At 38.1% G+C, this 12,549-nt stretch overlaps 1 protein-coding gene across 1 annotated transcript; it reads right to left on the minus strand.

Moving 5' to 3' along the window:
* Window positions 1-228: 228 nt before the first annotated feature.
* LOC107214557 (cytochrome P450 7A1) lies at window positions 229-7,228 on the minus strand. Its single transcript, XM_015650068.2, has 7 exons — window positions 7,133-7,228; window positions 6,647-6,791; window positions 5,356-5,596; window positions 4,397-5,004; window positions 2,937-3,067; window positions 1,833-2,008; window positions 229-1,211 (listed from the first exon to the last, which is right to left on the minus strand). The coding sequence occupies exons 2-7, from the start codon at window positions 6,724-6,726 to the stop codon at window positions 915-917; spliced, it is 1,533 nt and encodes a 510-aa protein (XP_015505554.1). The 5' UTR covers window positions 6,727-6,791; window positions 7,133-7,228; the 3' UTR covers window positions 229-914.
* Between the last annotated feature and the right edge of the window lie 5,321 nt (window positions 7,229-12,549).

Consider the following 12,549-nt stretch of genomic DNA (forward strand, 5'->3'; position numbering starts at 1 on the left):
ATTAAATATGTGGGCATCCTTTATTGGAATTAAACTTAAGGAGGCTTAATGGGAATATGGAGTTTAGGCAATGGGGCTAAATGCAGCCAGAATCACTGGTTTATATTTATTTATCTCTATATTGGTGTTTGAGCTGGCTAGTTTAAAACTGGTTTGGATGGCTTTGGTTGAGTGCATAAACCTTTGATAGTGTTAAGATATTATAATAAGAAACAGACTAGAGATGCATTGGTTCAGCCAATATAATTTATTTGAACACAGTTAGCACTTTCTAAAAATAAGTATCTTACAAAGAATATAATACAAGTTTTGTGGTTTCACTTGAACGTGAACATTTCTGTAGGTTTTTTTCAAGTCTTCTTCTAGTTTTTCATAAAACCATAAATGTAATTCCCCAGGACACTATTCCCTCCCCACTGTGAATTTGCCTTTATACAACAAAAACTTTATTTCACCTGTGAGGAGACTGTCCCCCCCAACATTCCAATTATAGAAAAGAATTTATTTTAACTGTAGTACAATTCTGAAATTCTTATGACTTAGCTCATGAAATTCTACTTGTGGGAAAGTATTTGCTGGCAGACAAAAAAAAATAAAACGGCTGCTGTACACACACAGTTGAAAATCTTAACTTGCTTTTCAAAATAGTTGGTAAAAAGGGAGATATTTGCATCAAAAAAGAATATTAAACCCACTGTGCGCTGTATCACACTGGTGCACATTTTTTCATTAAAATGGTGAATTAGCATCTTCATATAGATTTTCTCCCAAGACTTGAAGCATTTCATTTGCATATATACATAAAATGTATATAAAGTATATGCTATACAGTGTATTTAGTACTGTTAGTATATACAATGTATTTATGTACTACTAGTACATAGTGTATACGCATAATACAAAATATATTTTCATCAGCATTTCAGCCTGTACCTGAAATCAATGTCATTGGATGGCTGCAAAATACCCAGTCCTGCACGGGATTGATCTAGAGAGGGACACTTCACACTACTGTCCACAAGCTCTATCTCAAAATATGAAAACATCAGAGCCAAAAATTGTTTAATCTCATGGACAGCAAATAACCTGCCCGGGCACTTTGCTATGCCTGTCCCAAAAGGCATGTAGTAATACTTCAGCTTCCGACCATTCCGGTAGAAGTCGGTCTTCTCCTCTCCCTTCTCGTTCAGAAAGCGGTCGTATTTGAAGGTCTGCAGTTAAACACACAAGAGAGTTCCTTGATATTTGAATACCTCCAAAAACCAGATAAAGCTGCTAAGACACACAGTGCAGGCGGGGAAAGAGACGTCTGCAGCAATAAACATCATACAGTACCACCAGCCCCCACAGTGCTGTTTTAGAAAGAGTAACCTCAGAGAAATTCTGTTAGGTGGGACAGGATCCCAGGCTCCTTGCTGATAACTCTCCTTTTCTTTCCTGACCTCTAAAAATAAGCATTGTAAACTGCATTCTTGTTCATGCAGCAGAAGAAGAACTGAAAGAACTCTAATTCTGTTCCTTTGGGAAACTATTATCCTTATTCTTCTTCACCTCACAATTGTGATCTTCCCTCACTGAGGAGGGCAGTAAGTAGAAGACTGTCTGGGGCTGGTAGCACACCTTTTGGTTACACCAAAACCTGTTTTACAGATAATGCTTGTACTGCCTTTATTCTTTTTCTTTCCTATTATGACATCTTCAGGTGTAAGAATGGACAGTCTGGAGCACGACAGAAAACCGGCCACGGGGCACCCCAATAAATGCTTTATCTAAAGGACTGATAACTTCTGCCAGACTACCAGCTTCAAGACAATTTGAGAAAAAATACTTACCAAGGGATCAGAATAGATTTCTGGATCGAAATGCAGCAGCTGAGGGTAAAGAGCTACAACATCGTCTTTACGAATGTTGTAAAAATCATTCTCTAAGTGCAAAGTGAAATCCTCCTTGGCCACTCGGAAAGTCATGGATGCACTCGAGAGCCTCATTGCCTCCTTGATGATGCTGTCTGTTGGGAGAGGACAAGGAATGATTGCCATGGAAACAGCGTATTCACATATTGAGGGCAGGTCATGGATATTGAACTATTTCAGAGCCACTATCAAACCCTGAATTTATTAGAAGAAATATTTTAATATTAACTTTCTAAATGCTGAAGAAAGTATCTTTCTCATTTCTTTCTAGCATTTCTATCCCTTCTGCAGATATCACTGAGAACCTAATCTGCTTTCCCCGTGAAAAATGCTTATAGTTGATGAAACAGAATGTTCAAAAGTGAGACATATTTTAACACTGAGATAAAGACCAGTGAAAACTGAAAACATAACAATAAAAAGAAACAGCAGTGAGCAGAATTTTCTGAAGTTTTAAGATGTCCTGTAGAGAAACTCATACTCAGAAAAAAAGTAACATGGCAATATTTGTTTTAATATTAGCTGACTTTTTTTAAAACTAACAGTAGTTATAAGGCAATGTTATCAAAACTCTCTGTAACTTCTGAAAAACATGCTTATAATTTGAAAAAAAATATGAGAAAATACAAGTAATGGTATTAGAAAACATTGCTTCACATAATAAGAATAGGGATTTAAGTTTTGGCAACACCTTTTTATTTGATTTAAAGACATAACCAAACAAAATATTGTTCAGAATTATCCATGGGTCTATATTATATAGTAGTGTAGGATTATTGAGATGTGCCATTACCCATGGAAAAGTGCTGTTCATGTGAATTTTGATACTCTCAGTACCACCTGGGATATTAGGAAGCCTGGTTCTATTGGCTATTGCTAAGGAACGTACATTTTCCTGTTCTACTGTTTCTTTGCTAATTCCATAGGAATTCCATAGCAAGCATTTATAAGGTAATAAATAGAAGACCATGGAAATTGTAGTGTGATTTCTGCATAAAATAATCCTGCACAAAATAGTCATACCTAGTATTGGCATATTATCCAGCTGTTTTCGGTTCAGGGAAATATGTTTGCCATCTAAGCTGATACTCTCTTCGGCACTTTCCAAAACACTTTGCACTTCTTTGGTAGCAGCTCTCATTGCTTCTGGACTCCTAAGATCAAAAGAGCAAGGACATAACATAATTTTAAATAAAAAAAACTCTTCTAAGAAAGGGTTTTGCTATTAACTTTCTTCCTGACTAAAATTTATTTTTTTGGCTGACTAGCACAACCTTCTAAAATGAAAATGTTGCAGCAAAATGCTGCAGTTCCACTTCTTCATGTCTTGGCAAAGGTATGACAACTTCAAAGGAAAAAAAAAAAAAAGAAAGGAACAGCAAGGATTTGATTTTGTCTGCAATGACAAGTGGGACAGAACTGATGTGCATAATTCAGGTAATAAACAGTGTTGTCACTAAAAAGCAATGCCAAGAATAAGAAAAAAGCCAGCCAGTTGTAGATTAGAAAATAGCCCCACTGCAGGTAGGGAGTTTAGGAACAGGATTATAGATCAGTTTTATAACATCATTTATTTTGGCTGATGTGACAATATTTTGTTTAGCTGAAAAGAATCTTCCTAATACTAGGAGCCCACATAGTACTCTGCAACACCTAGTCTGTCTTTCAGACATGGAACATATGACCTATGGTGAAATATACAGACACAATAAAACAGGGTGCAGTAGTGTCTTGATGAAGGCACAATCATAAGGTGTTAAAAGACTCCAAGTCCAGAAAATCTAAAACAAATGGATTCTTGGAGCAAAAAGTACTAAATAACCTCAAAAATGAGCACTGGCAAGTAGATATGCTAAGTAAAAGCATTAGGAATTTAGACACATATTTCAGAGTTAGTTATGCTGAAGAAGGTAATCTAAAAAGGCCCACTCTAAAATGCATATTTGATAGTATTATCTGATCTCTGTACTTGTTTCATGAGTAAGAAGTTCAGCAGGTGCAAGCTACAGTAGAGTTTCAGTGGAATCTATCAACATATGAATTATTTTCTATTAACTATCTGTGAAAACAATAATGAAGTTAAGCCTCATTTTACCTGCTCTAGTGAGATGGTCTAAAAATGTCTAGTTACATTTGTGGCCTTTAATGAAATTAATGTTTTGACTGCAACTTGCACTTTTAGTGTCATATCAATAGATTTACTCCAAAGCTTGCTTGACAAAGTGTAGCATTGCCCTGGAGTGATGTTTCTTAACAAAAAAAAAAAAGCTTCTAAAGAATTGCTCTGTGCTACCACTCTTGGTTCTCAAATGGGTGAAGGACTTTTCCGTGGAAGTCCAGAACAACACAGCACTTCTGTTGCAAGCAGTAAGTTTTTTATCACTGATGAGGTACCAAGCAGTGGAACTGGCCTGTACTAATGAATTGGCTTCTTAAGGATAAACATTTTTTCATGTTTGGGAGCAAGAAACATTAAGACTTACTTAAGAAGATAGAACAGGGTCCAAAAAGTGGCAGGAATAGTGTTTGCTTGAGAGGCCCAGAGCACTGCCACATGGGTCTTTGCTTTTTCCATGTCATCGAAGGTTGAGAGGGTGTCATTCAGGAACATGCGGAGGGTGACAAGCTCAGAGAGGTTGTCCCTTTTCAGGAGGTTCTTGTGCAGGAGTGCCTCTCCCAGCTTCTCACGCGCGCTGTGGGCACTCTTGAAGAGGTGGATGGGCAGCCCTGCCACGAGGGCTGGGAAAATCTTATCGAATTCCTTGAAGTTTTCAAGGGCATTTAGGATATGAGCTCTCTCAGTTTCCTGCTTTGATGATAGGTTTTTGTCATTATTTGAATTAAATTCTTTACCAAAAAGTGTTAAAAAGCCAGACTCGAACATCACCTGGCAACAGAATGTATAAAGTCCTTCTGTCACCCAGGTATTAGGCTTAGGTGCTCTTGACTGCAGCATGACATACTGTAGGTTTTCCATCATTGCTTCAATGAGGGCATCAAGGGCATTGCCTTGAAGGGTTCTAATGAAAGTCTGATGAAAATTCTCAGTGGTGTTCCCCTCTGCTGGGTCAATGCTACCATGCCCAAAAGCCTGTCACAAAAAAAAATTGTATGCATGATAAGTAAGGCTTTTCATTACCTTGATGATAAAGCCTAACAGAAACAAAAGCCAAAGTATAACTTCATAGCTTACTAGAGGGAACGAAAATAATGTAATATAATAATGTACTGTCTTAGAATAATGTATAGTCTTAGAACAATCCAAATCACTGCAAATTTCTTTTCCATTTAGGAAGAGGGAAAAAAAGACCATGATATTTTAAACCAGTAAAAGTGCAGAAATGTGAAACTAATCCTCCTTCAAAGGCATAGTTATGTTTACAGCGATAAACTAGGTATGTCAGCAGATACTTTGCATGTTAGATATTAAAACCAGCAGTACCTTGGCAGAAGTAGCAAAATGGAACTTTTTCCAGTCCAAGTGTTTTCCCTGGCGCATCAATGCATGATATGAAAAAGGGTCAGTGAGAAAATGAATGTATTTCCCTGCTACGTGGCAAGTGAAGATGTGGCCATGCTTCTTCTGCTTTTCTTTGAGAAATTCAAGGGGGTTGGCACCAAACTTCAGGGCACAGCCCAGGTACGGAAGGAACCCATTTTCAAGTGGTGGCTCACCTTGCCGCCTACAAAACACAAACAAAAGCTCAGTCTAAAATGATGTATAAAGATCTCTTCTCCAGGATTATCAGGTATGTAAAATACCGATGTCAGGCTTTGTGCAATGTGAAAAAAAAAAAAAAAAAAGAAGAATGAAACCACAAATAGGTAGTTTATTTACAAATAATTTTCTCCCCTTTAAGGGCTAAGCTATGTAAGAAAGAACATAGCAAAAAAACTTTTTAGTATAGGAAGGTTGTTATTATTGGCATATCCCATTAATGGACCAGATCTTTCTAAAAATATGGGAATATTGCTATTATCCTCAGTAAGCACAAGGGCTAGTCTTTCAAAGTGTCATCAAGCACATGCTTTAAATTAAGCAGATACTTAAAGTGAAGCATGTGTTTGAATTATTTTCTTTTTTGAGTAGAAACAGTTTTCCTGTATAAGGACATCATGACTGTTGAAGTAACTTTCATATAATATTTCAGCATTTACAGTAAATGAAGTTAATTATTTTCACCTTATTTTATTAAACTTCTTAGAATAAACAAGAAAATGATTGCTGAAATTAAAAAATAAGAAGAGTTAAGCAACATACTCCTTATGTGAATGTTTTTAAGTAATATACATGGTATATTATATACATAAATATTACCTGTATTAAATTGTGTTACTAGATAAAATATAAAAATGTTTTTAAGTAGGTATTAAACTATAATTACATATAAGTAGGTATTCACTGTGATTACAATACAGGTGAAATTACAGCCCAGAACTTTAGTAAATCAGAGCATACATATTCATATTTTAATTACCTTGCTTATGCAGAGATTTGTATCTACACCTACCTCTAGGCATCACTACACTATTATTGCAAATTTCATACATAAAAATTGGAATATAAATTGGAATATATGATTGGAATATACATCTCTCAAAAGAGTAAACTACAGCATTGTCTATGCTATCCTGTTCATGTTTGACAACAGTACTTTTAGTGATGTACACAGGATATTTGACACAAATAAAGGCCAAGTACACTGAGATGCTTTTACAAAAAGAGTCCTTACCTTCTCCTCCTCCCCAGAAGAAACCAAGACACACAACAAAGTATAACTGCTGCTCCCAAGATCCAGGATGTCAGGAACATTTCTGGTAATGCCCAAAACCTTCCAAGTGGAAAATGGGTAACTACCAGGATGGCAGGAGAGGTGACTGAGAATGAAAGAGAAGACAGGTCATAATTTATATGCAGTGGGTACACCACTGTATCTAATGGCACTGAGTCAACCTAGCAAGCTATTGATTAACCATTTCTGGAGAGAGCTTGTTCCCTCTCTGCTCTGTCACCTTTCTGCAGAGAGCTTTGCTGGATTGATGCAGACAGTTGCAGATCTGGCCTTGAGCTAATGTCACGTAGCAGTAGCAGTTCCAAAGTAACCAAATAGTAATAGTTGATAATTTGAAGGTTAGCCAGGTGTATTTTGATTAATCCTGCAGATTTACCAATTGCAGTTTATAGTTCAAGTTTAGCAATATATGAAATGGTTACTGACCGGTGTCCAGGAGTTTCAGACTGCGCTAACTGGTGGCTGCAGCCCGTGCTGCCCTTCAGCTGCCAGCCTGTTCCCCCTCCTTCTCCTTGCGGACTGTCCTGGCTCTGGTGTGCCACTGCAAGAGGGAACGGCGGGGTTCAGCAGTTGGGCAAAGGGATGGCTGCGGAGGTGGACTTACTTCCTCTAACAACATTTGTCTGGAAGAAAGGGAAAAAATGCTCTTTCACAGAATCATCGAATGAATCATCGAAGAAAACGAAAGTAGATCTAGACAATCACACTGGTTTGGGTTTTTTTTCGTTGTCCTTGGACCACCTTTTATTTTCTCACTAAATCTTTTCTCCTTTCTGTTGTTGACTTATGAGAATTCAAACTTTGGCTTGCTCCTTGACCTGGCATCAAGCCATCAAGGAGGCAGCTCAGGTATAGTGATGTTTCATTAGTCATCCAAGGCCTAACATGTTTTTAAGAAAGAAACTGAAGGGTTTTTCAGACTCACTTTTGTACCAGTTTTTGTTGGTGTCCCTACAGCTGTGTGATAGAGATTTTGGAAATAAGATCTTGTTGTTGCAATTGAACACTACACTGAAGGCATTGACATGCCAATCTGGCAGGTGGAAATATTGTCCTGGCTTCAAACCAAGACAGGCAGTGAAGCTTGGGGTAGCTGTGCACATGCCATTACATTTGAGCCAATTTTTAAGTTACTATACCGAAGAAACAAACCTTATTTATTTCATATATCAAGCATCAAGGTTTGCCCTCAATTAATCTAAAAATCACTTATTTTGTGTGTGAGCTCCAGTCTTCTATCCCATTTTCATTTCAGCATAGGTGTTTCTATTATTTTCCTATAAAAACTTCTTTTTCATCAGCTGAATTTAGCTTGCTATTACATAATTGCTTTATAAAAACCTTGTTTTCCCATTTCCTGCTTGTTGAAATGTTGAAAAATTCAGTTTTGAGTATCATCTTTGATTTTATCCTGTGACCTCTTCATCCTAAATAAGAATAATAATTTTATTATATTGGTGTCTAATTATTTTTTGCATGTGTTGTCCAGACAACACTGAAAAGGAAAGTCAGAAGTTACTGTCAATTTGTGTCCAACACACAGGAATAACATTTAACCAGCAACAGTTGCATGTCCCCTCACCACGTCTGGTGTTGTACTAGGTAGAGCTGCCAGTCACACTTGCCTTTTTCATGTGCTTTGGTTTGTTGTGCTGCAATGTGATGATAACATCATTTATAAATGGCATCCTGCTGCCAGCAAACAGCAGCTGTAACTTCTCTCATCTTCTTTCACTCTCTGCTTTGTACATACATAATAGCTTTAAAAGTATAACCAGACATAGGCAGAGCACAGGAACTGCTTGGCAACTTACCTGAAATAATATCTTTTTCTCTCAGGAATGTCTTAAACAGGCCAACCTACAGTCCCAAAGCCAGCCTGTATTACAACAGGCTGCAGCCTGTGACTTATGTCCTTGTGATAAAGGCAAGCAGGAGTCTTGTCTGCCACAGATACTTCACCAAATTTAGCAGATGATAAGTGTGACTCTCCTTGCATTTGTATTAGTGGGCATTAGGCTTTCCTGATTTTTCAGCAGCACCAGTAGAATACCCTCTGGTGCTCTGGATGTGGTATTTTGGTGTTCTTCAGACAAATACACTGTTTTCCACAGACAGAGCTCAGGCAGTTGCCACCAGACTGCAGAGCAGGGATTAAAAAGCACCATGTGGTCCCACTGACTGACAGATGGTACATTTTCTGCAGCACTTTGTGTGTTGTGCATGAGCTTGGCTGTCTTACCCCAGCCCAAGAGGGTGACCCACAGGGTGCAGTCAGAAAAAACATACTGACTTTGCTCTGTGAAGAAAATTCCTTGTGTAAAGGAGTAAATGGTAAGAGGAATATTAATGTGAAAAACTGTCACAACTTGTGCTCAAGACTCAACTCAGGTCAGTGACATCAGGAATAAAACATGACATATATTTGAATGTATAAGCCTTTGTCGGTGCAGGTTTGAACATGGGTGTTCATCAAGAACTCAGCAATGCATCAAATAGTAGTTAGAAAATGCAAAACATTTTAAGAACAGTAGCAGGACCTTTTGGTTAAGCCCTAATGAAAACTGAGCTAGAATCAGTTCAGAAAGAGCAGCTCAAGAGCACGTGGATGCAGGGAAGAGAGCATGCTGACATTTCACCCAGTACAGTGCATTTAGCAGCCGCTTCCAGCCCAACCTGGCTGCCCACACCAGCTGCGAGGGCAGCTGTGCCCTCTCACAAGGTCTGCTCGTGTCTTCAGGGCCAGGAATTGTGTCGAGACTGATGCTTGGTTACATTGCACCACTTTCCCCCAGAGGGCACCAATACACTTTTCACCCAGATACACCCACTGGCTGCGGGCAGAGGCTGCCAGGAGCACTCTTATCTATCACCTCTGCTCCAGCCACTGAACTAAGTTGGGCTGTGGCTTCCGTGGAGCCAATACCCTTCCCAAAAATCAAACAGGCCCAGCTCACTTCTGTGGTGATTCCTGAAGCCTAAGAGAAGCTTTAAGGCTTGTCTCCTCCTGCTGCTCCAAAACTGCTCACTACCTAAACCCGAGCTTCATCTCATATGCTGTAGCTATATGGCTTTCATTAGTCACAACCCCCACATTGTATTTAAATTAATAGAAAACAGTAGATAGACCAAACTGAGGGGAATAATTTTTTCCCAGGGTTACTGATGGCTTCAGAACTTGGGAGCACTGATGTGCAGAAGGGTGTGATAGATTAGGAAAGGCTGCTGATTGCATTTGGCAGTAAATAGTAGATTTCCACACAGCTAACTCTAAAACTTGTTTATTCATTGGAAGTAAAAAAGAGGTAAGCACTACAAAGAAAGGATTGACCTTTTTTTCTCATGCATGTATTGTGAGAACTGGGTTATTTTCTTTCATCAACAGATGAAAAACCCTGAAACCACACAAACCAAGCATTTTGCTCAGCAGTGGGAAGGCAGCCCTGCAGTTCAAGGAACATGAGTAGGCTGACATGCTACATACAGAAGATGCAATTGCAGCTCTGAAACACTTCTGCAGCTGTGAAATTTGTAAAAGAGATCTCAGAGAGGTGAATCAATATGAAAGGAAAGCATAAAGAAGTTGCACAGTGAAGCTGCTTGCAGTTCAGAACCTTTGCAGCTAGAAAATAGCTAATAAATAATTATATGTCACCACCTACTGGTAAACCTCCTTATGTGGCACTTGTGTGTTGAGTTCTACAGCAGCCACTGAACTCTGCGAGTTAGTATTTGTTCCTTGTTCCTATACAACAAAAATAGTATTTCTTCCATGTACCTATGTATTTTTCTTTGTATTTACATCAAGTACCACTTTAATGAAGATATGGAGACATGCTGGATAAGATCACTGAAATTTCTGAGGGCCAAGCTGAAAACCTGGCTTTTTTGGTATCACTGAAAATGTTAAGAAGAACAAGAAATAAGGCTTTACTCCTCACCAGCCACAAGAAGCATCTATTTTTAGAGAGGCATGATGGCTGGCAGCACACAGGATCCTGTGCTGTGTGGACAGCCCAGAAACTGAAGGTCCTTGTGCACCATCAGCATTGGCTTGGCACAACCATCATACGTCTGCAAACTGAAAGGCATCAGCAAAGCTCCAGGCACAGGGAGGAGAACACTGGCTGCCGTGTCCCCTCACAACAACGGACCTGACACACCATGGCACACCACAGCACAACATTGCCTGGCCTGCCTTCATAAACCAGCTGCAGTTACCAAGTGATCATCCCAGAAATGTAGCATCTTCCTCAGAGAGACTGTAATTCCAGATATAATTTCAACAGATCCCTAGCTGGATTCACATTTTTCCTGGTTTTCCTGGGTCAATGGAATAGGTGGAAGTCTTGTAAACCTAATTTATAATAGAGTATTTAAAAGAATATGAGTGAAATTATATTAAATATGTTGGAAAGAATAACTCTTTAGTTTAATTATTTAATGATCTACACAATCTACACAATCTAAAATAAATTCATGCTCCTACAGTGTCACTCCACAGCCCTATTTTAGTACCTGTCATGGTTGTTAAGAGGGCAGATTTTGCCTACATTATACTCTGCCTTCTGCAGAAATTTGTGAGTCATTTGACTCCAGGAAAATAGTGTGCTCAGGTTTTCTTAAAAAAAAGATTTAAAAAATCATCATCACCATTGTAATCCTATTTTTTTTTTTTTTTCTGTAGATTGTATGTAGATTGTAGAGGTACAACTGTTTTGTAATCTGATATCATTGTGATATATTTGACCCTGACATTTTTTTCATTATGAAGCTCGTTGCATAGATAATGCCTGGTATTTACAGGATAATCTACATTGATAGGCCATAAAATTGGATGGGCTTAGGAACTGGGTTTATTTGCATCCTGTTTCAGGACAATTGCCCCTGAGCATATAAATAATTATTTTTTTCCGTTTCAAATAAACAGATATTTCCTCTAATGAACAAGTTAATATTTCCATATTTATCTCAGAGTATCCTCTTATATATCAGATATGTGCTTACATATCAGATAATGAACTTGATTTAATTGCACCATATCAGTTAATTTTCTCTGTGGGATTTTCTTTGCTTTTTTGGAATGTTAGTTGAAAGTTTGGTAACCTTCCTATGAGACCTGGGATTTACAATGCCGCTATCTTCCCTTTATTATCAAGCATTAGAAACTGAATCTCAATCAGAAATACTATCCTTTACTTGAATGAAAATATTTTAATAATGTTGTGTTCCATCATGACCAGTTTCCTTAAAAATGTAGAAAAGGGAACTATTAAACTTATGATTAAAGTAACAATTGAGAATATTACAATTTATGAAAGTTACCTTTTTCTAAGTATTGCAGAAGAGAAACTGTAAAGAGAGCAATTATGAAAGTGGAGACAAAAGAGAACTGATTTGGGAACCCAAGCAGGAAAAGGAAATGGCTGTAATACAAACCACGAGGAATTATTACCACTCATCCAGTGCAGTGAACTGCATCTACTTAAAGCAGTTTTTTTTCTTTTTTTAAACTCTGGAGTTGTATTGTATCATTTCATAACCAAACAGAAATTTCTATATTATACTGTTACACCTAAACACGCAATTGCAGGTGCTCAAAACACTTAACAGGGAGAAATCAAATCTCAGATGTGATTACAAAACTGATGCAGCTCACTGCTACCAAATATTTGAAGAAAGGTAGTTTGATAACAAGCCAGGAGAAGATTGCTGCAATCCAATTGTCTGGGTGGACACTACAAGCTGTTCTGGGCTGCTCCAGCAGATGGAGCAGGGAATATAACTGCACCTTCTGTTTCACTTTGCTTCCCTTTGCTTTTCTTCTGCTGATGTTCTTTTCC

Source organism: Parus major, chromosome 2 (assembly GCF_001522545.3).
Source record: "Parus major isolate Abel chromosome 2, Parus_major1.1, whole genome shotgun sequence".
Lineage (NCBI taxonomy): Eukaryota > Metazoa > Chordata > Aves > Passeriformes > Paridae > Parus > Parus major.

Bases quoted from the DNA above. Each gene is read 5' to 3' on its own strand.
- LOC107214557 (XM_015650068.2), bottom strand. From the start codon at position 6,726: ATGTTCCTGACATCCTGGATCTTGGGAGCAGCAGTTATACTTTGTTGT. The intron at 5,597-6,646 runs GTAAGGACTCTT...TGTGTTTTGTAG, and splicing joins CTTCTGGGGAGGAGGAGAAG to GCGGCAAGGTGAGCCACCAC. The intron at 5,005-5,355 runs GTACTGCTGGTT...TTTTTGTGACAG, and splicing joins ATTTTGCTACTTCTGCCAAG to GCTTTTGGGCATGGTAGCAT.